We start from the raw sequence: 25,308 nt of genomic DNA, 5'->3' as shown, positions 1-25,308 counted from the left end.
TGAAGTTTTGTATTTGTGGAAGGTTTTTTATATTTACAGATTACACATTTACGTACGGTTTGTCAATGTGTGTCCACACAAATAATATTGAGATAAATCTACCTCGATAGCATACAGGCATGCATTATGTCACTCAGAGAACTACAACTCCCACAAACTGAGTCGGACTGTGTGACCCATTTAGGTAATCGCTCGGCTTATGTAGCCGTGTGTCCCCATATGACTTGGCCATGACGTCCCTCCTGCCTGAATGCTTGCTGTAGCGTTAGTTTATCGATCAACTGGTTTATCACGATCTCTGTTTCCCACATCTACCGCTGTGGAGGACGCGCTGCTCGCTCTACAGGTTGGTAGACTACAGAACCACCTACAAGCAGACCTACACGTCTGGACTTCACTGTAGTCAACTCGTCCTGTGGGGATTTACAGTTTCTTCAGTACTTACGGTTTATAGTGACCTCTTCGTATATTTGAGTCCCTGTGATGACACTGTAATGTATGTGCACTTTGGATGATATTGCCTACAATTAACTCAGTACATCACTCAAGTACTGTGCTCAACCACAATTTTGAGGTACTTGAATATGATCATTTTATGCAATAATTCATTGTATTCCAGATAGAAATATTATACTCCACAGATCTGACTCCACTACATCAGTTTGTAGTTAATTATACAATCTGATGCATTGTTATAGATCAACTTCCCCAGTGCAGTCAGGTTAAACTTGGCTCCAGCTCTGTGGAAGCAAATAATGGTCATAAAGAAGCAACTGAATACCTTCCTAGTGAATACTTTCATAAAAACGAATTACCACACACTGATGGGTGGGTCTGGATATCCAAAATTGTTATTTTTCTATTGTCAGGTTGTGCATTTCAAAAATACTGACCATACCTGTCACAAGGTTCATGTGTGAATTAAGGGCCTGTATGTACCATGCACTACAGCTGCTGTTGTAGGCATTCCTGGATAAATCAGATCAGAGCCAATATAATCTTTGAACAAATACCAAACTAGCCTCAGTGGTGCCTCACTGGGCCAAAGTCGGCTTCACACATCCAGTTACTTAATTTGTTGAATTTTGATTTAAATCAATTGTGTACAGCAACGGCTCTTCTACCTAGAAGTCGTGGTGCAGTTTTCAGTTTTCCCATTTATGTGTAAATGGCCAAATGTGATATTAAGACTGACTTATTATATAGATATTTGCAGTGCAAGCACAATGAGATTACATTGCAAACATCAAGCTGTAGCATTTGGGTCAGCTCCCAGAGGAACAAATGGTTCTCAGAAGATTTATTATTTTGCATCAGCATGCAGTGATTTCACAAAAGAAATAAAGATGATTTTTGCCTGTTTGCACCAAACTTGTTGGGAGGGATGGGCCATGGGCCAGGAAAGAACCCATAAGATTGTGGGCAGATTTGGATCGTTTACTATGAATTTGATGCAGTCCGGTGTGTGTTGTTTGACTTTGGCCTTGGCAGAGGTCTGTGCTCTCTGAATGCCCTTCTAGTTGTTACTGTGCTGTTGTTATCACTGTCTCACATCCATTTTCATGCACTTGCTCTGGGGATTTTTAGAAAAGCATTCAAGGCAAACTCAGAAATCAGTAACTGAACAAAAAGTTCACCAAAAGGGGAATTACAACAATTCAACACAAAATAACATAATTGATAACAATGACATCATATTGTGAGAGGAATATTGCTTGAGCTACATTTCCTTGTCCACAGCATTTTTTAACTGAGCATTCAGGATCCTCCTGACCCTTGAGATCAGAGGTCAAAAAGCCATGGGAACCAGGAGGGTGTTGGTGACTGGGTGCTCCTCTGGCATTGGCTTAGCTGTGGCTGCACGGCTGGCTAAAGATGAGTTTAAACGGTTCAAAGGTAAGCCATTCACTCTCCTCAACCAAATAAATGAAATACTGTAGATGAAAGAGATATTTAAAACTACTGACACCCAGTATATTCATTATTTATCTGAGGCAGTGGTTGCCACAATGAGGGATCTTGGGAAACGGGGGCCTTTGGAACAAGCAGCTGGTGATTCCTTAAATAAAACCTTGGAAATCAAACAGTTAGATGCCTGTTGTGAAGACTCCATCAGAGAGTGTGTCAACAGCCTGCCAGACAGAAGGGTGGATATTCTTGGTCTGTCCCCTCTCATTCTCAAAGACATTTTATAAGTGAATTTAAGCTCTCTCCACAAGCATACAGTGTAATAACAGGATATTCTGCTGTTATAGTGAATAATGCAGGCACTGGCATGATTGGACCGCTGGAGTGCCAAAGTATCGTCGACATGAAGGAGCTCTTTGACACAAACTTCTTCGGGCTGGCACGGCTGGTGAAAGAGGTGCTGCCTGACATGAAGCGACGGAAGAGCGGGCATATTGTGGTGATGAGTAGCGTCATGGGAATACAGGGTGTGTTTGTTTGTGTCAGTGAGATTTCAGGAGAAGCTAACAAATAAAAGAGCTCTAAGAGGTTACTAATAGGTTTCTTTATATTTCTACACAGGGCTTCTGTTCAATGATGTCTACTCTGCCTCCAAATTTGCTGTGGAAGGATTTTGTGAAAGTCTGGCAGTGCAAGCATTGAAGTTTAACATCAAGTAATTACAAGTCCTGAAAAATACATCTTCTTTATCAGCTTGATTCAGCCTAAAACTTGAGATATCTGTACGCACACAGCAGTAGGATTTTTACAACTTGTCAACTGTAATGCAGCAGCGGTCCTGTGTGTGTGTCCTTTTATATCTCTGTGACAAGGACAACTCTAGTGGAACCTGGCCCAGTGGTGACAGAGTTTGAAAGGAAAGTGTATGAAGATGCAGAGAAGATGGATCTATCAGGAACAGACGAGGAGACCGCCAAAATCTTCCGTGAAGTTTACCTCCCATACTCAAGAAAGGTCTTTGCCTCGTTAGGCCAGACACCAGAAGAAGTGGCCGAGGCAAGTGATTACAGTTTTGTTTCTATCTGAGTTTAAAGGTCACTAAAAATAACTGGATTTGTGAAAATGCACAAGGAGGTCCCTTCCAGTGTTGAAATGTTTTTATTTTTATCATTCAGCAAACAGTTGAAGTGATCACAGCCAAGCAGCCTCCTCTGCGCCACCAGACCAACCGCCTGTACATGCCCATGACTGCACTGAAACATGCAGATCCAACAGGTCGCCTGCCTCTGGACACCTTTTATAAGATGATCTTTAAACATGACAGCGTGTTCAATGCTACTCTAGGGGTGCTGCGCATGCTGCAGAAGAGGGTAGGGAAGAAATAAAGATTTGACTGTCGAGTTGCACAGACCATAAATGTTACGCTTAAGGAGTCAGTGATTGACTGTAGTGTAGTATATACATCTTGTTGTCACTGTATAATATCCAGCTGTAAGGTGACAGAAGTTTCCCTCTGAGGAGCTTGGATCGGGGGCCACTGGATGTTGTCTGTCTGTTATCTGTGTGAGACAGCAACTACAAAAATAGTAATGATTCCTCGTGTACTGTGTATATGCACCTGACATGTATTGACTTTATATCTTGCTGTGCAATATTTTAAACTTTTAAACTTTCTCCAGATATTTACAGGTAAATACTGTATAGTAACAGAAATGTGAAACATAACCACTCTTTGATTTTTTGCTCTCATGAAGTAACAATATTATATGTTTGACTGTTAAATTTTAAGGAAAATAAGAGCATGATAATAAAACCAATACAGAAATGATATGTTTCACAGTGCTGTAATGAGTCTATTATTACAAAAATAGTTAAGTAAGGAATGATAGCACCACACTGCATATGATCTTTCATATTGGCAGAGAGAAATCAAAGAAATCAATACATGACGAAACAAAATAAATCAGCCATATTTGAAAATAAGAAAAGAGTAAATATTTAATTGCTAACATTACTGTCACTGGCTCTTATCTTCATTGTAATGGCTTTCAGAGAATATTCATATCCTTTCCAAGACTCCCAATTGATTCCAATCCCAAAGGTTGAGCTGCCCCACGAGTAAAGACCATTGGCATTAACAGCGTGACATTCTCCATACCACCATCCTCCCAGGTATAGCGTGGCACAGTTTTTAGCATGAGTATCCTGGTCTTTGTCAAATGTAGAAAACTTGAGACCATTATGTGCAGTTAGTGAAGCCCCTGGAAAAAAGAAAAAGGAAATTGATTGATCTTGCACTTGCATGTTTAGTGACAGACACTGAACCTACCATTTCACAATCTATGAGACTCACCACCTCCTCCGTCTGTGAAGCCACTAAGACTAAGTTTGTAGCCCTCCAGCTCTGGACCCACAGAGAAGGTGGAATAATGGACAAAGGTCTTTCCCCCTTCAAAGTCTTCCATGTCTACCCTCAGTTGATAGCTCTTCCTCAGAGTGAGGAGGTGAATGTTCTCCAGACCTGGCAGAGAACATTTACACAAGGATGGAACAAAGGCACTTTGGAGAAAAGTTGTGTACACAAAAACAAAAAACAATTAAATTCATTGAATTAAAGTTTATTTTCAAAATCAATTGCTTTTCCTTCAGCAGTGTTATAAAGAAAAAACAATTTATACAATATACTTGAGAGCAACCATGCAATAACACCAAAATCTAAATCACCGATTTCTTAAGTCTTACCCAACCAGTATTCTCCAGATGCTTGTCCAAATCCAGTTCTGTACGGATCCCATCCACGGTAAAAGTTAACGGTGCCGTCCTTTCTTCTTTGGATGACCTGGAGTGGAATGTGTAGTTAGGGGCAGTGCTCCAATATAATGTGTCACCAGCTGTGCTTTGTTAAACTGGTCCTAAAAAGAATTACTTTCCCCCTACTTGATCAAAAAATATTAAGTTCAAATCATAGCATGCTGCTAAGTGATTTTAGATGTGAAAATATCAAATCCCTTTTTCTCACTCAGCTTATGCATAATCGAGCAAAGTAGTAGCCCAACCACTGTAAATTGAGGCCAAAGGTTCTATATTTACCTTACTTTTTTATGGCTAGATTTTCTTAACTAATGCTACTCGGTTGCTCAGTTGGCTGCATGTGTTGGCTAACCTAGCTAATTTCACATTAATATTTTTTTTTTCAGTTTTCTCACTGGCACTCATTTTTAATGGCCTAACATAAGACACAAAGTGCAATGAGATATCCTGCAGTGGAAATGAAGTCTAAAATTATTTGATGAACAGCCGTTAAAGGTTGAATAATAAACACACATACCGTCCATTTACCGCTATCAGGTTCATCCTGACAGCCCATGTCACAGTAGACCTGGACTGGGGAGACTGGTCCTCCTGGGTAGATGGTGTAAACCCCACTTTGACCGAAACCTCTGTTGTACAAGTCAGTGCAGTCAACTGGGAGAAACACTGGGGAGCAGACTGCCACTGGGATCAGGAGGAGTAAAACAATAAAATCCTGTAATGAAAACACAAAACCTGCAGTAAGAACCAGAAATATTTTCTCTGATAGTGTTTTAGTGAAAAATACAGTAAAGTGCATCAGTCACACCAAACTCACCATTATTGCTCTGATGTAGTAATTTGATGGTAATCCTAAGGGGTGTCTCCTAGTTTGGCACTGTAATTTTCTGGGTTTAATCTCCTGTATAGCAGACTTACAGAGCAAGCTGAACTTGAAGTAAACAGTCAGTAGTAGTAGTCTGTGTACAAGTTCACATACACATTAAAGCCTTGTTGATTTCCTTGGTTTGACTAATTACCAGTAGCAGCTGCTACTCACAGCCAAAAATAAATCAGGAGATTTCATTCGGTACTTATTTGGACAGAGGGGTGTACTAGAATGAGGAGTTGGTTATTTTTATCCCTATCTTTCTATCTCCATTTCAGTCTTTCAGTATGAAAGTACATTTGATGGAAGTGGACACAATAACCTGATCACCTACATATACAATCTAATCTAATATAAGTCTGCCACAAATACCAACATTGTGAAGCTTGCACTGTACATTGTTGATGTAAATTGACGCAGACAGATCAAGAGGTGTCTTGTGGTAACCTTTTTGGCTGTTGCTTGTATTGGAGCACAAAACAACAGGCAACATAGAATATAATGCAATCCTATACAATATTATCACAAATTCTGATTTCAGAAATCAAAAATTAATTATCAAACCTAAGAATCACCATGATAACACTTATTGTAGGGCTGTTGTATTGGACTGAACAAGTAACATTTCAGACTATAAAAATACCATGTAATTCATCTTAGCTACATCTCATACTTATGATTGTGGGAACCTGAATTCATGAACATCCTCCTTTAAAATATGAAATAATCACTGAACACGAGGACACAAAAAAATGTAGTTCCCTACAGTTTTTATTATAAGTAACTTATTTTACAACTTTTGACTGTAGAAAGAAAAACTGTGGAAAAGTTTTATGTACAATGATTTTGAACTACTTTTAAACAAGTATTGAAATTATTAATGATAGACAATATCTATGACTGTTCTAATAACACAAGACCAATAAAATATCAGTCACAGCCTCAGCTTCAAATAATGCTAAATGAAATACATTTTATTTTTGTCCTTTTTAGTACATAACAATCATTTTAGAAACATAAGACTTCTCAAGCAAGGATCTACCCAGAGCAAACATATTTACAAACAGAAGTTGGGAGGTTGAAATGTACAAAAACACTTAGTGCGACCTGGTAGGGAAATTAAAAAGACCAGATATATATAAAAATAATAAAAACAAAAAACAAACAATAAACAGTAAAATTTGAACTGGACTGTGAACAACAACATGTTTCCCAGGTCTGACAGAACAGTGGCTGAGTCTATAGTGAACAGGATAAAACAATGAATGGAAGATAAACTCAGTCTATGACACAGTAAGGGGGTGTATTAGATTACCACAATAGTAGTAGCAAAGAGTGGTGGCCTTGTCACAAGATGAAAATGCAATGGTTACTTTCTCAAAATTCTACAATTATCAATTGACTTTATGCTCAAATGTCCATAGTGTGTAAAAGAGAGGATGACCTCTATCCTGCACACTCAGGTCAGGATAAAGAGTTGGTCAGACATTACACAAGGTGTTAGTTGGATGACTGGGAGTGTCATCTCAGAATTTTGCAAAAGGTTAAAGGGTGCAGCACTACATAGTAGTGTTTTTAACTTCAGTCTCTTCTAACAATCATCTTAAGATGCAACTCCATGGCCCCTGGACTGCAAGCTACTGTAGATGCAGGGGAACTGTCCCACTGCATGCCATAAAACACCTCCCTGAGGAGTGACAGGGCATAAGCAGTCACAGCCCAGCAGCCACACCCTCACACTGACCACTTCTCCTCCACAGACAGTACCAGACACGAGGTGAGAGTGTCAACGAGACCTCAACTGCCACACATAGTCCAGGAATGTTTCCATATAGTCCAGGGAAGGACGTGATGCGACCTCACCAAATTAAACTTCCACCTATCTGTCATCTGGTTCTTTTCTGTGTTGGATGCTGCTGAAAAGGCACAGAGTCCAGACTCAACAAGACAGGCAAAATGTAGGAATGTTTGCAGGGAAGAGTGATATAAAATAGCAGCTGATAAGCATAGCTTAGTACATCCGAAGTGATGTTAAAAAAAAAGGTATCCATGGTTTCCACAAATATACAGAGTACAAAACAACTGGAACAAACAAAAAATTAATACACAAACTAAAAAAGGGCAGTGAGAGGCTGATTTTAGGCAAACAATTCTTTCTTAAAGTGAATGAAAACAAGCTTCAAAACTGAGGGTATCAGGGCTGGCAGTAGACCTGGAGGTAAGAGTCCTGTAAAGTCAGTGAGAAGCTGCAGATGAAATGGGAGCATTAAACCTAAAATTTTACTCTGCTCATTTATTTTGAAAAGTCATAAGTAAAATTGCCATGGATTAAATGCCACCCATGTATTATAAATATCCACGGTGGTTAAATGTTGTATTGTACCCACACTTGCCCTGTGAAGCTGGTCACTTGAAGTGCTTCAGAGACACTCATCTACATTCCTTTTCATAATACTCATATGGAAAATAATCAATTACCACAATTCAATCAAATCAGAACATATCACTACTGCTGAGCAACTCTCAATATATATTTGCTAGAGCCAGTTTATCATCTTTACCAGCTGTTGTTGGCCTGAATAAATATCAGTCAAGAGGTGAAAAGTCCTCTGTCTGTCTGTTAACTGGTCTGAATAATGAATTATATTCCTTTACCGGCCACACTGGCTAAATGTAGGCGGTCTGTATAAAATAAGACGGGGTGGCACATTATGTGAGAAGCTGGGGGACAGAAAGAGGGTGACAAAAACCTAAAGAAAAAAGCAGTTCAGAGAGATAAAAACAATAAATAAAAATAAATGAATTCCCTTCAACATTTTACTTTTTTCTCTTATCTACTTTTTTAAATGTTTGTTAGTTTAAAGGAGAGTATCCCTAAGTCTTTGAAATGAAAGACTTGGTTTTCTTCATATACTTTTTTTTTATAATAAAAAACAAGTCCATCTGTGACAGAATTACTTCATTAAATTGTCTGCTGTTTTTTTCAGACAACACACATTTCCCTTTACTTTTTTCTCTGCAACAATCACTAGCAGACGGTCCTTGTGATAAACATAGTCAATCCAAATCCAATGAAAATCTTGGAAACAGGCTGACACATAGAAACACAGACAGGCCCAAGAGCCAGTCCACAAATTCTTTTACCCCAGGTCCCTTTTCAAGCAGAGGCCATAGGATCTTCATGCAAACACCTGCATTTTGCCATTGGCCTCTGGGATTTGAGTAATTTGGGTCTGGGCAGGGCCAGCAACTGCTGGGCTGGGTGTGGAATCTGACCAATCGGAGACGCAGTGAGGAGAGGGGCTGGACCAGGGCTCAGGAGACTCTGGGGATGGTGTCAGATACGGGTGCTCACTGGGCAAATGGAGGTAATGCTTGGGCGTGGCATCCATTGCGGATGAGTAGCTGTGCTGGGAGGGAGGGGTTGGGTAATCCTCCGTTCCTGCAGTGCTGCTACTTGGCTGGGAGGGCAGAGCCTGAGTGGGCTGGGCTGCTGGCGTGGCTGCCTGTGGAGGCTGAGCAGGGGGCTGGGGCTGAGAAGGTTGCTGTGGCATCTGCTGCTGCTGGAAGAAGGATGGTGGAGGTTGTGAGGTCTGAGGAGTCGGTGGGGTGGAGGTGCCCATGCGGGCCATGCTCTGCTGGTTGGTGATGGTGTGGTTGATGAGCTGCTGCTGCTGCTGCTGTTGTTGTTGCTGCTGCTCAGCGATGGAGGGCAGCTTGACTGGGCTGATAGTGGGTGTGGAGGTAACAGGAGTGGGCTGCAGCATAGGATTACGGAAGATCTGTTGTTGGTGCATCAGCATGTTCTGCTGCTGCATGGCTGGGCTTTGGGGGTGCATGCCCGCCTGGCTACTCTGCACAAGATTCACCACCTGCTGACCACACTGGGAGGAGGGGGTCATCCGGTTGTGCCAGTCAAAGGGCACACTGACAGGACTGACCATGCCCATGTTGAGCCCCATCTGGCCTGAACTCAGCACATAGCCATGGTTGACATCAGAGGCCATGGAGACGCGTCCCTGCAAGGACATTCCTCCAGCTCCCAGGTCATTGAGCTGTGCTAGAGACACAGCAAAGGGCCCACCTCCCTCCAACATGCTACTATGTACCATTGGGGTGTTTGGAACAGACATGGAGGAGTGGAAGAGCCCTGGTGACTGCATCGCCACAGGAGAAGTGGGGTTGGTGATGTAGCCAGCGTTGCTAGCTCCCCCGTGGGGTGAGTCCAGTGAGTCAACTGGGGACAGGGTAACTGAGCTCTCCAGTAAGGCACTCTGCATGTCCAAGGTCAGCTTCTTATTGCGGGCCTTGACTGACTCCTTCAAACTGGAAGCATGCGGGCCTCCCAGGCTAGAACCCTTGGCCCCAGGCCGACGATTCTTCTTGCCCTGTGGGGTGTTCTTCAGACTAGGCAGGAAGGCACTGGGCGGGCACATGAGAGGAGACAGAGTGTGTCCACCAGTGAGGTGGTGTCCAGCCCCTCCATGGCCCTGGGGACTTCTCACTGTATTGTACTCATCAAGAAGCTGAACAATGTCGTGGTGCATACGCTCCTGAGCAATGTCCCTTGGCAACCTGTCCATATGGTCTGTGATCTCTCTGTTTGCAAAGTGAGCCAGCAGAACCTTCACAGCCTCACAGCTGCCCTCACGGGCTGCAAGGAACAGAGGGGTCTCCTCCTGAAAAGAAAAACAAAACAGAGGCAGTGTTAGACACATATATACCTCTAGTTAAGCCAATGCTGAAAGTGTGGTAACAGTGTGGTAGATGGTGTACCTTGAGATCTTGCATATCTTTGTTTGCACCGTTCTTCAGTAGGGCAACAGTTGCATCCACATTATTAACTGCAGCAGCCCAGTGTAAGGCAGATTTCCCTAAAAGAGAGACGACAAACAATGACATTACAAATCTATAGTATCCGTAAATATTGTTGCCAAACAGGAGAATCTGCTTCTGGACATTCACTTGAGTGAAACATGACAAACACGTACCCAATTCATCAACTGCATTGACATCAGCATGACAAGTGATGAGTTCCTCTACCATGCCCTCTACTGCCAGCCGTGCAGCCAGGATCAGTGCAGTGGAGCCATCGTACATACGGGAGTCGAGATCTGTAGCCCGGTTTCGGATCAGAATCTAGGATGGAGGGTGGTAAAGATTGGGTTCAACCTTATGTTTTATATAACATGTGAGCTAAAATAAGTTATAGGCATTTCTACCTCTGATGTGACCAATGAACAGCATGTGTTTGTTTACCTGGAAGACACCCTGTGCATCTGCAGCCACTGCAGCATGTAGCGGGGTACGTCCTGTGTTGTCCTGAGCATTGGCATCTGCGCCGGCATCCAGAAGCCTCTTAGCAGCATCAGCACGGGCGTAACGGGCAGCCAGGTGGAGTGCTGTCTCACCAGTCCGGTCTGTTTGCGCAGCAAGGGAAGCGCCCTGGTAGATCAGGTCAGAGATGATGTTGGCTGAACACTCCTCATTCTCTTCCTCCTCTGCTATCTCAGGCTCTAAGCCGCCTCCGCAGAATGATGCCAGCATCAGAGGTGTAAAACCATCTGGTGGGAGATTAAAACAGGTGTGGGTGAGTTTATGTCTATTCAAGTACTCAACATAACAGATCATACAAATGAAGTATAAAAAAGTATAAATGTGTAAATCACAGTTCTAGTGTGAAAACTAAATCATTATCTCACTACTAACCTGGGCCTCTGACATTAACGTCCATGCAGTCACTTTCAAACTCTCCTTGAGGTGGGGTGAGGGCCATGGTGGGAGGCACACGAATGTCTGCGGCTGCGAGGTGATGCTGTGTCCACTGTCTGCTGTCCACTGCATCTTCACTGTCCGAGAGCATACTTGGCTCCTCAACCTGAACACACACAATCACAGAAGGAGAGAACACAATTTCATGACTTGCTATAAATGCAGGCTGACATGCTGTTGCAAAATTTACATACAGAGTTTGTGCTTGTGTTTATGTAAATTGTTCAGGACAATTTATAAATGTGAAGTAGCTGCGTAACTGACCTTGAGCCTTTTTGCCTCGGGGCAGTCTGAGTCCATCCACTGGTCACTGTGATCTCCAAGGAGAGATTCCTCCACAGTTTTTGGCATGTGTCTGTTTTACAGATACAAATATGTTAAACCATGCTAACCCCCACCAAAAAAGTATAAAACAATTCCAAAGCACATTGCTAAAGCAATTCAGTTAACATTTGAACACAAGTAACTTACTTCAATCCCAGAGCATCCTGGCCAACAGGTTCCCTGCGGTTCTTGTTGCTGCTGGGTTCCTTTTTTAGGAAGAAGCCCTCAGGGAACCAGAGGGTGCTGTGTTCTCTCTTTCTGCGAGCAATCAACATGCCTATCACAAGGATGACTAAAATGAAAAGAGAAGCTATCCCCACCAGCATCAGCTTGATCCATGGGGGTATGGTTCCAGACTCAAATGGAACTTTTTCACCTGTAAAGAGAAGAGAAGTACAAATTACATATTTGCACCTCATTAGTCCTACAACTACTTTTTGTGTTCTTTATGTATCCCTACTCACCACGGGCTTCTTTGAGAGGATATGGGAAGCGGAGCATTTCTACAGCTGACAGGGCTCCCAGGTACTCTGCAGCACTGTCTGCTGTAGGGAAACAGTCCACGGAGTCCTGAATGCACAGACGGTTGTCTATTTCCAGGTACACTTTGGAGCTACAGGAATAACAGAGAGGCAGGTGTTTAGTATAATGTACAATCTACAATCTACAGGAAAGACTTCATGTTTTATGTTGTTGTTTTTGTAGCTGTATGCCTGACTGACCCGATGATCTCGTGATGAGGCTGCAGCTCCCTCTTGAGGCGTGCCTCTCGGCGGGTGTAAGGGAGGATCATGGCTTTTCCGTTGCGGTCCAGACGGAAGCGCAGTGAAGTGTGGAGGATAGCACTTAATTTCTGCAGAAAAGCTGTGCTGGTGCGGAGAAGCTCCTCTGGAGGCAGTAGGACTACCAAAACCAAGACACCATCAGCAAGGTCTTCTGGAACCTTCCCTGCGCAGTCCAAGCCATCCCAGCCGCACTCCTCTGTGTTGCAGCCCTGGTCACACCGCCCATCGGCATAGTGGTCGATACAGTAGGTCTCATATATTGGACTGGAGATGACACAAATAGAATGATCAGCTAAAGTTTATTTTTTTTCCCCAAATCAGCACCGAAAAAACTGGGGAATCCTGTTAACAGTAAAAGTAAACTCACTTGCAAACTTTCTCCTTGCTTTTGCAGTCAAAGTTGTCATACAGACAGTCCGGGTTGTTGCAGGACTCATCACAATGGCTGTTATTGAAGACACGCCAGCAGCGAGGGTCTGTACAACGAGCCCAAGGGTTCGCCGCTAGAGAGCAGTCGCCGCCGTCCCAGCGGCAGGGGAACGTGTTGCACTCCTTGTCACAAACACCATCGTTGGCTTTGCCATGGCAGTCTGCTCGAGGGCATGACGGCATTAGGGCATCAGTGGCTCTGCTACTCTGCTCACACCGCTTACCTGCCCAACCACTGGGACACTGGCAGTGAAAGTATGGGAAGCTGGTCTCTTCTGTGCACAACCCTCCGTTCCGACAGGGCTGGGAGGAGCAGCCTTCATTACTACGATGCTGACACTGGGGGCCGCCATAACCTGGAGGGCAGGAGCAACGCGCCCCCCTCGTGGTAAGTGCACAGCTACCTCCATTGTAGCAGGACAGCTCCCGACAGGACAGGCTTCTTTCACAATTGGGCCCAGTATAACCCTAAAGATAGACATCATTCAGGCACTTAAATTGTAAACTTTCAATACACCAACAAGAAAAACTGCACAGCACAAACTCTAATTAGGTGTTAGGTATATGAACTGACACTTACAAGCTGACACGTGCAAGTGTATCCCAGTGCAGAGCTGCTGGATATAGAACAGGCTCCTCCATTCTGACAAGGCTGAGACTCGCATACACTGAACCTGCTCTGACACCTCCGACCTAAAAACAACACATAGATGGTAAAGCTCCACAATTGGAAGAGAGTATTTTGCACAAAGAGAATGCATATTGAGGAGCCAGGTGGGAGCTGCTGGCAGTTGTCTAACCTGTGAAGCCAGGCTTGCAGATGCACTGGTAGTCATTGGGCAGCTGGATGCAATCAAGGCTGTTGGAGGGGCTGCAGGGGTTAGAGAGACACTCATTTATGTCTCCCTCACATCTTTCTCCCGTGAATCCAGGGGGACAATTGCAGCGGTATCCACCAACTCTATCCACACAGGTGCCATTGTTCAGGCACTTAGGGGGAGCACTGCGCAGCCTCAGGGGTGGAGCACAGTCATCTTCATTGATCTCACAGAGAACACCTTTAAAGGAGAGGATTAATATACACTGTTATATTCATTATCTTTTAGTCACATATCGTGAAGTCTCTTTAGTAATAAACATATGTTTCTGTTTAATATGTGCATGCATACCCAGTGTGCCAGGGGGGCAGGAGCAGATGTAATGTCCCACCAGATCAATGCAAGTGCCTCCGTTCTGGCAAGGATGAGACTGGCACTCATTGATCTCTATCTCGCAGTTCTGTCCAGTATATCCTGGCATACACTGTAATGATATGCAGATGACAATTACATAATCTCCACAACTGTGACGAAGCACTATGTGAATGCTGACTTTGCTGAATTCTGACAGAGAAGAGCATAACATTGATAAAGCAATGGACTCACATCACACTGGTACCCTCCCACATAGCCCCTACAGGTGGCGCCATTGCGGCAGGGTTTGTCTTCACAGTGGTCCACTTGGCTTTCGCAATAGCTTCCAGTGTAGTCATCAGGACATTTACAATAGTGGGTATTCCCAGTGTTGACACAGTGACCACCGTGGTGGCATAGGTCATCTGTCTGGAGCCCTGATTAGAAAGATTTGGGAGAAAATTGAACTTTAATTATCCAGTCATAACATAAACAGACCAAGATGTCTAATGTCATCATATACAGAACATCAAAATACCTCTCTGCCGCGCAGCTGTTTCGCATGAGACCCTAGGGATGTCACAGTAACGTCCAGACCAGCCATTACTACAATCACAGATGAAGTAGGCATCCTTTTGGCGACAGCGTCCTCCATTTTGGCAGGGAGATGAGCGTCTGCACCAGTCAACTGGTGTCTGAGTAGGCGAGGGGAAAGATGGAAAAGGATCAGCATTAATTGGTCTAAAAACTAACATGTATTAAATACTCATGGTCTTAACAATACCAAGATTCAAGTAAAGAGTATCCGCGAGTGTGCGTGTACCTGGCAGCGGTTGCTGGTATAGCCCTTGGGGCAGGAGCAACGGAAGGACTCTAGGGCGTCTTGACAGATGCCTCCGTTGAGGCACGGCTGGGAGTCACACTCATTGACCTCGTATTGACAGTGGGAGCCAGTGAAGCCTGAGCGGCAGGTACAGGTATAGCCATTGATTTTATCTGTGCATGTCCCACCATTGAAGCAAGAGCTGTGGAATATGAGTAAAAATATTGATTTAAATCTTCAAGTACTATCATCATATTCAATAGTTATATAAATGTTTATAAAAGCAGGTTGACAAAACACATCATGAGATATTTCAGAGACTCAAACAAAAACACACCTTTCGGTACAATCAGGGATGTTGGTTTCGCAGTGAATGCCAGTAAAGCCAGGCCTACAGGTGCAGGTGTAAGAGTTGACATAGTCTGTGCATGTGCCTCCATTTTTGCAAGGGGAACTCTGGCATTCATTGATCTCTAAAGCACAGCGAGGCCCAGTGAAGCCTGGCAGGCAGCTGCAGTGGAAAGAGTTCATACCATCTGTGCAGGAACCTCCACTTAGGCATGGATCTGTTGGAAAAAAAAGGAGAGGGCGACTTTGGTCAACTACAGTAAATGTGCATGGACCTGGTATTGTATTTCAGACAATTACAGTAATAAAGCACACTTAGTTTTCATGGCCACTCACTAGGAGCACAGTCATTGATGTCTGTTTCACAGGTAAGCCCAGTATATCCAGCTCTGCAGGAGCACACAAAGCCTCCAAGTGTGTTAGTGCAAGTCCCACGGTTCTTGCAGGGGTTTGAGATGCATTCATTCACATCTACGTTGCACAACTGACCTGAAAAATACAAAGGACAAATACAATGAGGTTTAAGTCAAGATTGTGAAAAAGTGTATACGCACAAAGACTTTCTGTAAGCTTCCAGACAGATTATCTCACGATATATGAGCAGGCACTGAGATACTAAGTACAAAATTTGCTTACCTTGCCATCCTGGTTGGCAGTTACACTGATATCCCAAATAGTCTGGTGTGTGGGTGCAGACGGCATGATTGGCACAGGGGTTAGGGGAGCAAGGTGTGAGGACCTCAGCACATGTGGGTCCACTGTAAGGCAGCTCACACAGACAGGTGAAACTTGCCACACCGTCCACACAAGTACCCTTGTTCAGACAGGGACTGGAAGCACATTCGTTGATGTTCACCTGGCATAGGTTACCTGTTGGAGGCACAGGGGAGACATTAAAATATATTGCAGGACTGTCTTGGCCTGACACTGGTGAATTTATCTGCACATTTCTAATACACCACTAGGGGGAGGTACATGCCATTCAGGAGGAGGAAGATGATAGAAGACATGGTAGGAATAATTTAGACTATGAGATGTTAATAAAGTCTATAAGATACTGAGTTATAACTTCACTTTCTTGTGCTACTTTGCCATCCTCTCACCTCTGAAGCCTTGACGACACTTGCAAGTGAAGCCATTGAGCTGGTCGATGCATGTGCCAGCATTCTGGCAGGGACTCGGCAAACAGTCGTTCCTGTCCAGATCACAGTTCTTTCCCACCCATCCTGGCTCGCAGTCACAGCGGTAACTAGAAATACAGGAGTGGTCAATTATCAAAAGATGCCAAATTGTAAAAGTGAAATAACAACGAACTGACGGGCAAGTTGAAACCTGTGGGATTAGCAACAACCTTGCAAAGTGGTGATACTTGTAGTTTCGCCTTGATATAACATGAATCATTTGACATGACGAAGGCTGTAACAGTTCATACCCGTTGATGTCATCCCTGCATGAGCCATGGACACAGGGGCTGCTGCCACACTTGTCCACCTGGGAGTAACAGTAAGGGGGCTTAAAGCCCTCAGGACACTGGCAATGAAATCCATTCTCTTCATCCACACATGTCCCCCCATTCCTACAGGGGCTAGATGCACACTCATCTATCTCCACATTACACTTGGGACCTGGCAGGAAAGATGTTAGATACAATCAAAGTGTGTTTGTCAACATTTCCAATCAGGACAAATTTTTTCATCTCACATTTGTGCTTTCATTTTAAGAGGGCCTTACCAGTGAAGCCAGGTTTGCAAACGCAGTCATAGCGGTTGATGCCATCTTTGCAGATGCCGTAGTCACAAGGGTTACTGGCACAATCGTCAAAGTTAATTTCACAGTTTGTGCCTGTGTTGACCAAGAGAAATTACTACTTTAGGCTTGTGGAAATATTATAAACATTTTACAGTACAGAAAGTACAGAAAATATAAATAAGCATATGACAGTGTAGCCCACAGTGTCAGTAAATTTGCTGTAAAAGTTGGTGAACTTTTAAAAATAATTAATTTTTCCTGTTACCTGAGGTTCCATGTTGGCACTGGCAGATGTACTTGTTGACCAGGTCCACACACTTGCCTCCATTCTGACAAGGGTTGCTGTGGCATTCATTGAGTTGGTTCTCACAGCGATAGCCTGTGTAGCCAGCATCGCAGTTACAGGTGTAGCTGGCAATGCCATCTATGCACGAGCCATGGTGGCATGGGTCGGGCTGACAGTTGTTGATATTACTCTCACAGAGTGTTCCTTCATAACCTAAAAGAGGAAAAGAGCATAAATGGAGATTCATATTAAGGAGAGATGGGAAAATGTATTGAAAGTCCATATATCATCACACAAAAACATCGCAAAATGTATCACTAGGTCTCGCAAAGTTTTTTGTGGGTCAGCTACTTCTTAGTTTTGCCATTATGGTAACAGAACATAGGTATATAGCCATACACTGTCAACCATACATGATTTTCCTGGCCTATTCCATACTTTGTACTGCAGAGGGCGCAACTGCCTTTATTATAAGAAAGCCGTCTCCTGAGAACTACACCCCTTAAAGATGGTAGCAGCAGGAAGCAATGCTAGTAATACAGACATGGAAAGTGCTCCACCTGCATTCATGGGTCATGGGTGTGGCAGTATTTTGTCTTTCCTGTGAAATGTGGGGAAAATAATTAAAGAGTTGTTGTTGTCTTGTAAGTTGTGCAAGACGATAATGCCTTATGCAACATCTAACACCACCAACATAAGCACGAATGTACACCTCTACCACAAAGACACGACCAAGGAAAAGAACAGCGAAAAGTGTCACGGGACCAAACAACAATAAAAAATAAAAAACTGCTGAAATCATTTTCTACCCCTCTTCCACAAACAAGTGAGCAGGCTAAAGAAATTACCAAGGCAACCAACCAACCTACAGCCATTTTCTATTATCAGAGAGAGCTGAACGGAAACACCAAGTTCCATCAAGCAAACACTTTTCTAGAATAGTCATACCAAATCTTAACAAAGAAACCAGACAATGTGTTATGGAAACCTTCAAAGTGACTAACTGTATTTTGCTAACAACAGATGGATGGACCTCCCCAGCCATTCAGAGCTATGTCAAAATAACAGCGCTCATTAGGAGGGGGAACTGGGAGATTGCTGACTATATCTTGAAAACTTGCCCTCTGTTTGAATCACACACGGGAGCTAACATTGCAGAATTGCTTCATTTGGCTGCAGTGGAATGGGAGTTGGACAGGCCATATCACAACACTGCCGCTGTGGTGACAGACAATGACAGAAATATGGACATTGCCAGATGGACACTGTCAGTTTCTTGCAGTTAGCTGGCTGTTCAAATGTTCAGCCCAGTTGTTTTGTTGACCCTTTATTTTACCCATATTTATTTATTTAGAGGTTGTCGTATTTTTGAGAAATAGTATTTGCACTTAGTTGCATATACATTTGTTTTTGTACATGTAAATCAACCCCGTGCCGAGTGTAAGTATTCTGGAGTCATACATTGTTGTCATTGAATTTTTAATTATATCATGATTGAATTGAATCTTAAACCCTGTATCATCAAATAATGCATCGTCCCATCTCCAATGTTAGGGCATTTATCTGACCATTTGACGCAGCAAAGCTTCAATCTTTTGCTCGACAACCTGATCTTGGCTTTCCCTTGTCCGTCTTAAAACATTTTTCTTCATTGATTTAAGTTTTTCCTTGAATTTCAGATTTTCCTCTTTTACCCACTTTACTTGTTATGGTGTTGAACTCCCTCTGTCCGTTTCTAATTTTTCTTTATAAAAACCTTCCAGAGTTTTGGGTTCTGATCACTGTGGTGCCTGTGTGTTAGACAACTAAGTGTTGGTTTGTGTGGTATGTGTGCAGCGCAGTGCTGAGTTGGGCAAAGCAGTAAAGAAGGGCCCTACACAGGCCTCCCAGCCCTGCTTTTGTTCTCAGTGGCGGAGGTAACAATAGACTGCGCCACGTCAAACAGGGCCACTTCACTCAACAGAAGGGGCCCAGAAACACAGGGAATACCAAGCAGCTGGCCACTGAAACAATGAAGCAGGCTCCTCCGTAGACATAGGTCCAAACAAACATGTTAAATATCAATACATACACACAGTCAGCTCATACATGCAACCTTACTATAGTTCACTGTATCAGGGCTTGCATTGAAACATGGATATGAATGGATGTAAAAGAATGAAAGTTAAGATGCAGCATAAGGTGGTGTGTGGGGGTTTAACAGATGAACAGATGTCGAGGTGATGACCAAGGCTCCTTTCTTGGCAACTGCTGGTCCTCAGTGACCCCATGATCCTGAGAGCCGATGAGGGAAAGAGGGGGATTAGGGGCCTCAAGTCAGTCTGCTTCGCCAGCAGACGTCCAGAAAATAGCTGACCCCCCAAAACACTGAACACTTAACAAAGACCAAACACAGCCCAACAAGTGGTTAAGGCGCATCTGCTCGTCTGCCTGGGAAGACTCCTTGAGCTGTGTACTGTCTACAACTGTTCAGTGACAACTATTAGATACAGAAGCCCTTACCTTCAGCACAGCGGCACTCGAACCCATTGGGCCGGTCGTAGCATTTTGCTCCGTTCTGGCAGGGTGTGCTGGCGCACTCATCTATGTCGATCTGACACATGGTGCCAGTAAACCCTGGGACATACAAACACATAGGTGAAGGGTCAGAAAGAGGGTCCAGTGGAAGGGTCCATGCTCAGGTCAGAGGGCAGTTCTGTCTGTTCTAAGAAGGGCAGGGGTCTTTGGCTAGATTAGTGACGTCTGGCTAAGGTTGGGTTTGAGAGTGTCTCGACTGGTTAAGGACATGTCATCCGTGCACTTGGACCAGTGCTGAGATGACCACAACAAATGCACCAGAAAATCTGTGACCTTGATAATGCTTTAAGTGCATGCAAGGTGGATCTGAAAATATATGAACAATGTTATCAGGTGGTATGGAATCACTGGGCAGCACAATGCAATTTATGCAGCTTCAGCGCACTTCAGGTTATAGTAAAGTTTGTCCGTACAATGCCTTCTCTACACACGACTGTGATATATAAAATTATATGGAATGTGTGGAGAAACTAATAATAATAAGAGTAGTAATAATAATAGTAATGAAAACAACTCAAATCTACTGTCTTGAAAAGCTTGAGAAACTGAGCAGGCTTGAAATCTGTGGGCACAGTGCCCAGACAGGGGTGAATTGGTGCATTGGTAGCACACCGCTCAGTTGATTAACAGTGTAAGGACAGTCTGTGTGTTGGTGCTTTTGGGAGGGGTGGGGTGGGGGGTTAGAGGAGACAGTGGGATTGTTTTCTCTTTTGGGGAACCCCCCCACCCCTCCTTCCTGCATCAGCTCCACTGGCTCAATAGCTAGATGGGGGGTGGTGGGGGGACGTCTGTCCCAGATGTAAATTGCGGACCTGGAAAAGAATCTCATTAGCAGGACTGCTGTTCCCCCCTCCTCTTCAGGATAGGATGAGGGAGACTGCTGTCCCTTCCACATTCCACAGAGGAGGGGAGCGGGGGTCACAATAGTGTCTTTGTTCAGGCAAGAGGATAGGCAGCCTTTTGGGCTTGCCTTTTTATAAGAGTGGTGGCACTCAACACCAGCAGGCAGAAATAGCAAAGCTGACCCTCCTTCTTCTGGTTCTGGTGGACATTTAAACTTTGGCTTTCTGTTCTTTACAACTGCTGCTGACACTGAATTGGACAGGTTAACAGGGAAAGAAATAAACACATGGAATAGAAATACAAGTCATAAAAGTCTCACCTGGCTGGCAGGTGCACGTGAAGCCATTGACCATGTCCCGACAGATGCCATCATTCACACATGGGTTGCTATCACAGTCATCAACATCAATCTCACAGTAAGTCCCCATGTAGCCTGGAAGACACAAGTTCAAACTGAATTTGCGTTTGTTCTTGCAGTTGAAACAGACTCACTGCGTTCAATTATGTACTTGCTGCTCTCTCGACCAGGTTACTCTTGAAAAAGAGATTTTAATCCCAATAAAACTTTAACCTGGTTAAATAAAGGATATAATAAAAATTAGAAATGTATGGTATGTCAGTTCAGGCCAGTATTTTGTGCATGCAATTGTGTGGACACTGGGGAAAAGATCCCTAGAGCATCCCTAGTGTTCCCACTCTACCGACCTGAAGTCACCACACCCTACTGTCCGTAAAGCATAAACCCTCCCTAGGTCAGTGTCCCATTCACCAGATGCATGTTATACATTCTTTGTTAGCAAACTATGGAAGACTCCTTCATTGAGGTGAAACAGAGTGTGGATCAGAGTGCTGCCCCTGAGGAGAGGCTAGCGTGGAATCAGAAATAATCAGCCGCTCCACATGAGCTTTGCCAGGCTGGCTGATGAAGAGGAGGGTGAAGAGGAAGGCCCTGTCTCTGGAAATGAAGGGGGAGGGGGAGAGGCTCTGGGAAAAGGCCTCTCTCCCTCTCTGTGTGTATGAGGGGTGCAAAGTGGAGCACAGAGGGGCCCTATTGTTCCGCTCCATTCCCACCACTCTACCACTCATTAGTATTCACAGCACACTCCTCCCCCTAACTGCTCGCCCTCTCTCACATCCAGTCCTATAGACCCAACTCCCAGCTCTAATTTGTATAGTTCCCAAAACCCCAGGATGCATGTAGGGCTGTGCGTGAGAGTTTCACTGTGTTTTTGTCACTGAGTGTCCAAACCATCACTTAGTCCAAGCTAATACCCTGTCTGGCTGTACAGTGTATTGAATGTAGAGAAGTGCCTCCATACCCCAAATGTTAATGGGAATGTATTACATAACAGTCTACACTGGCAGTCGGTATGGCAGCACTGCAGATAATGCTTCTTTAGAAGGTCCGGGTTAAATAACAAGCTGTTCCCCTCTGCTATGGTTTTTATTGGTTCAATGTGAATGCGTCAGGCTGAATTGAGATGTCCTGTATTGTTTTATTGGCAGTGCTGAAATATAATTTAACAGGTCTGAATACCTGGCATGCAGATACAGGTGAACTCTCCGATGCGGTCCAGGCAAGTGGCGTCATTCTGGCAGGGCATGGATAGGCATTCGTTTATGTCAATCTCACAACGTGGACCGGCATATCCCCGACCACACTGACACTGGAAGGAGCCCTCTGTGTTCACACATTTCCCAAAATGCTCACACGGGTTTGCACCTGTGGGTAAAAGGCTGGGGATCAGTACATGAAACACACTGAAAAGAGAGAAAGCGAGAGTATACAGCCCCAGTGACTTACCAATTGAACACTCATCCATGTCCTGGTTGCAGGCACCTCCTACAAAGCCAGCAGGACATGTGCAAATGGCGCGGCCGTTGAGAGGGTTGGTGTCACACACTGCCCCCTCATTGCAGGGGTTACTCACACACGCATCATCCAGATGACACAGCAAACCTGTGGACAAAGAAAGCACATGGCAGTTATCATCGATTTAGCAGCCAGGACTGCTCAAGAGGGGCATTTTGACTAACCCACATACCCGTCTTTCCAACTGGGCACTCGCAGAAGAAGGATGCTACACGGTCATGGCAGGTGGCACCGTTGAAGCAAACGGCTATGGCGCAGTCATCGATGTTCTCACTGCAGTCATCTCCAGTCCAACCATTAACGCAGACACAGGTATGACCGCCGATGGTGTTGAAGCAAGTACCCCCGTTATGGCAGGCGTTTGGTTGCATGAGACACTCGTTCACGTCCTCAGCACAAAATTGCCCTAGTGTGGTTACATGACAAATATGGAGTCACACATACTTATCATGACACATAATGTATATTTGAAGTTTATTTCAAATATGATAAACAGATCTGTACCTGTCCATTCCGGTGGGCACTGGCAGTTGTATGTATTTACTCCATCCACACATATTCCTCCATTCGAACACTTATGCCCTGGACAGTCATCCACATTATTCTCACAGTTGTGTCCTTCAAACCCTGAGACAGATGAAGAGAGTGTAAACATGGGAGTTTATTAAACATGCAGTGGTCCCTGTTCCAGACACTACACATTTCTACTGATAACTTTGAGTCGTATTTCCCACACTAGAGGAAGTGTGGGGCAGTGTGGGCAGTAAAAAGGTTCAGAGGGTGTCTGATTGTTTACATCTTCACATGACGGTTCCCATATGATGCCAGCAACAGCCGTGACTCCTGCCTGCTTCAGAGGTCTATACTCCCCACAGTGTTTGCTTGTTTTATAATCTCTCACAGTTTCAATGACTTCCTTTCTGGCAAGAGATATTTCCTGCCAGCTCCCCAGTGGGAAACCAGGAGGCCCATAAAGTAAATTCCTTCAGTTGTGAACAGAGCAAAGTAGAGTAGAGTGCAGGCGGGCTGCCTCTTCAACTCTCCCACCATCCCATCTACCATCAGTAGCTATTAATAGCAGACAGGAAGCTGACCTGGGACAGAAGCGTAAATCCCAGCAACAGCGCTAACAGCTACGTCATCAGCCTGAGAAAATCTGTATGCCTTTAGCGCTGTGTTGGGGGGCCTGGGAAAACAGTGGGCTCTGCAGACAGACTTTGATTCTTTGTGTGTTCTGTTATGAAAGAAGAGAGCTATTCTACCTGGTAGGCAAGCACACTCATAGGAGTGGTCGCTGATCTGTCGACAGGTGCCCCCATTAAGGCACTGAGATGGGGCACAGGGCAGTGTGGACACCTCGCATGTGCGCCCGCTGTATCCAGGTTGGCACTGACAGCGGAAGGACCCTTGGGTGTTAATGCAGATGCCGCCATTGAGGCACACGCCAGGCTTGCGGCACTCATCAATGTCATTGCGGCAGTTCTTTCCCTGGAAGCCAGGTGGGCAGGAACAGTTGTAGTGGTTATTCCAGTTGGCACAACGGGCCCCGTTGGCACAGGGACTTGTGGCACAGGCATCAATGTTCGCGCAGTCTTGGCCTGAAGATAAAATAGTGAATTGTATTCAGTTAACATGGGTACCCTGATCAGACCAAATCTTTTGAATGAAGACAAATTCTGATGGATGTACTGTACCTCTGAACCCTCTCTGGCACACACAGGAGTATTGTGGGATACCATTGACCACTTGGCTCTTGCAAGCTGCTCCATTCAGACATGGCGATCGATGACAGGGATCCTGGTGCTGACAGAGAGGACCAATGAATCCGGGACGACATCTGGACAAACAAAGTTACACATAGACAAATATTAGGAGGTCTTTGGACTGCTGATCAAAACATATCACAAGCTGACAAACTAAGTTATTTGAAACAGAGCTGTGACACTCCAACTCCATTGTAGCCCAATTCTCATCATGCTCTGGGTTTGGCAATCAAGGCCCAATGACACCTTGGCAAAGTTTCCTGCCTGACTCATGCCTTGGCATAAGTAATGTTTCTGGGCCCTGGGATGAATTTGTATCAACATAGCTTAAGTAGCCTACTAATCATGCAATGCATTGTTCATGGGATGAGTCACACACACACAGTAAATTCACAAACAAACTTTAAAATATGAAGATGGAGGGAGGCCGTCTTTCTGTGTCTTATAAAGCAAAGGCTCTGTTATTTCCAGCTGGAAAGCTTCAGTTGTCGGATAACATTCCTCCACTATTACAATTTTTCCACACCTCAGCTCTTGTTTCTGTTCTTATAAGAACACACCCAGAAACAGCAGTCTGGAAACTTAACAATTGCCAACCAATATGGACATGAGAAAATCGAGGACAACACACACAGCACACATAAACGGAATGGGAGGAGCAGCTGTGGTATTTGAATGAAACAACACATCCTCTGCCCAGTGACTTTATACTGACAGACCAGTGTGTTATCTTGATAAAACACTAATGGCTTGTCTACACACGAGGTGTTTTGGCCACATATTTCAGTTTCCATCTCACACATTTCTGATGAAACCGATATGCTTCTATTTTAATCTTAAGATACTTATATAACACAACCCGATGTGTATTTTTATGCCTCAAGTCTATCCAGCTTCTTCTTCCATTTGACGCATGCAACTACAGTGATTGTGTATTGCGCTATGAGCGCTGCCAAAAAGTGAGTGACTTACACTCA

At 44.2% G+C, this 25,308-nt stretch overlaps 3 protein-coding genes across 3 annotated transcripts in view; 1 reads left to right on the top strand and 2 right to left on the bottom strand.

The window, feature by feature from the left end:
• Positions 1-204: 204 nt before the first annotated feature.
• zmp:0000001048 (retinol dehydrogenase 8) lies at positions 205-3,738 on the top strand. Its single transcript, XM_056400457.1, has 7 exons — positions 205-346; positions 1,741-1,896; positions 1,999-2,160; positions 2,256-2,435; positions 2,530-2,623; positions 2,781-2,964; positions 3,084-3,738. The coding sequence occupies exons 2-7, from the start codon at positions 1,800-1,802 to the stop codon at positions 3,291-3,293; spliced, it is 927 nt and encodes a 308-aa protein (XP_056256432.1). The 5' UTR covers positions 205-346; positions 1,741-1,799; the 3' UTR covers positions 3,294-3,738.
• Positions 3,739-3,888: 150 nt separating this feature from the next.
• LOC130184513 (microfibril-associated glycoprotein 4-like) lies at positions 3,889-5,723 on the bottom strand. Its single transcript, XM_056400458.1, has 5 exons — positions 5,537-5,723; positions 5,237-5,434; positions 4,651-4,747; positions 4,262-4,429; positions 3,889-4,169 (listed from the first exon to the last, which is right to left on the bottom strand). The coding sequence occupies exons 1-5, from the start codon at positions 5,537-5,539 to the stop codon at positions 3,907-3,909; spliced, it is 729 nt and encodes a 242-aa protein (XP_056256433.1). The 5' UTR covers positions 5,540-5,723; the 3' UTR covers positions 3,889-3,906.
• A 617-nt stretch (positions 5,724-6,340) lies between these two features.
• The window catches only part of notch3 (notch receptor 3), a 30,592-nt gene continuing 11,624 nt past the window's right edge, over positions 6,341-25,308 (bottom strand). The window contains exons 3-33 of the mRNA XM_056400828.1: positions 24,263-24,405; positions 23,831-24,166; positions 23,073-23,195; positions 22,741-22,974; positions 22,500-22,655; positions 22,233-22,418; positions 21,015-21,128; positions 19,778-19,891; positions 17,255-17,488; positions 16,972-17,082; positions 16,673-16,865; positions 16,344-16,489; positions 15,877-16,110; positions 15,577-15,729; positions 15,230-15,458; positions 14,893-15,094; positions 14,608-14,764; positions 14,322-14,506; positions 14,067-14,199; positions 13,698-13,955; positions 13,478-13,590; positions 12,836-13,365; positions 12,406-12,732; positions 12,148-12,296; positions 11,831-12,059; positions 11,624-11,714; positions 11,297-11,465; positions 10,847-11,151; positions 10,579-10,726; positions 10,364-10,461; positions 6,341-10,266 (exon numbers count right to left, since the gene is read on the bottom strand). Of these exons, the coding sequence (XP_056256803.1) occupies positions 8,767-10,266; positions 10,364-10,461; positions 10,579-10,726; positions 10,847-11,151; positions 11,297-11,465; positions 11,624-11,714; positions 11,831-12,059; positions 12,148-12,296; positions 12,406-12,732; positions 12,836-13,365; positions 13,478-13,590; positions 13,698-13,955; positions 14,067-14,199; positions 14,322-14,506; positions 14,608-14,764; positions 14,893-15,094; positions 15,230-15,458; positions 15,577-15,729; positions 15,877-16,110; positions 16,344-16,489; positions 16,673-16,865; positions 16,972-17,082; positions 17,255-17,488; positions 19,778-19,891; positions 21,015-21,128; positions 22,233-22,418; positions 22,500-22,655; positions 22,741-22,974; positions 23,073-23,195; positions 23,831-24,166; positions 24,263-24,405 (7,300 nt within the window). The 3' untranslated portion in view covers positions 6,341-8,766. The remainder of the gene's footprint in view (positions 10,267-10,363; positions 10,462-10,578; positions 10,727-10,846; positions 11,152-11,296; positions 11,466-11,623; positions 11,715-11,830; positions 12,060-12,147; positions 12,297-12,405; positions 12,733-12,835; positions 13,366-13,477; positions 13,591-13,697; positions 13,956-14,066; positions 14,200-14,321; positions 14,507-14,607; positions 14,765-14,892; positions 15,095-15,229; positions 15,459-15,576; positions 15,730-15,876; positions 16,111-16,343; positions 16,490-16,672; positions 16,866-16,971; positions 17,083-17,254; positions 17,489-19,777; positions 19,892-21,014; positions 21,129-22,232; positions 22,419-22,499; positions 22,656-22,740; positions 22,975-23,072; positions 23,196-23,830; positions 24,167-24,262; positions 24,406-25,308) is intronic.

This window comes from Seriola aureovittata, chromosome 17 (assembly GCF_021018895.1).
Source record: "Seriola aureovittata isolate HTS-2021-v1 ecotype China chromosome 17, ASM2101889v1, whole genome shotgun sequence".
Lineage (NCBI taxonomy): Eukaryota > Metazoa > Chordata > Actinopteri > Carangiformes > Carangidae > Seriola > Seriola aureovittata.
This window is presented reverse-complemented; position numbering and strand designations above follow the sequence as displayed.

What these genes read in the sequence shown, in the direction of transcription:
- zmp:0000001048 (XM_056400457.1), top strand. Translation starts at nt 1,800, where the DNA reads ATGGGAACCAGGAGGGTGTTGGTGACTGGGTGCTCCTCTGGCATTGGC. An exon ending in TAGCGTCATGGGAATACAGG is followed by an intron (nt 2,436 to 2,529) that starts GTGTGTTTGTTT and finishes ATTTCTACACAG; the next exon opens with GGCTTCTGTTCAATGATGTC. An exon ending in CACCAGAAGAAGTGGCCGAG is followed by an intron (nt 2,965 to 3,083) that starts GCAAGTGATTAC and finishes TTTATCATTCAG; the next exon opens with CAAACAGTTGAAGTGATCAC.
- LOC130184513 (XM_056400458.1), bottom strand. An exon ending in CTGATAGCGGTAAATGGACG is followed by an intron (nt 4,748 to 5,236) that starts GTATGTGTGTTT and finishes ATTCCACTCCAG; the next exon opens with GTCATCCAAAGAAGAAAGGA. An exon ending in CTTCACAGACGGAGGAGGTG is followed by an intron (nt 4,170 to 4,261) that starts GTGAGTCTCATA and finishes TCTTTTTTCCAG; the next exon opens with GGGCTTCACTAACTGCACAT.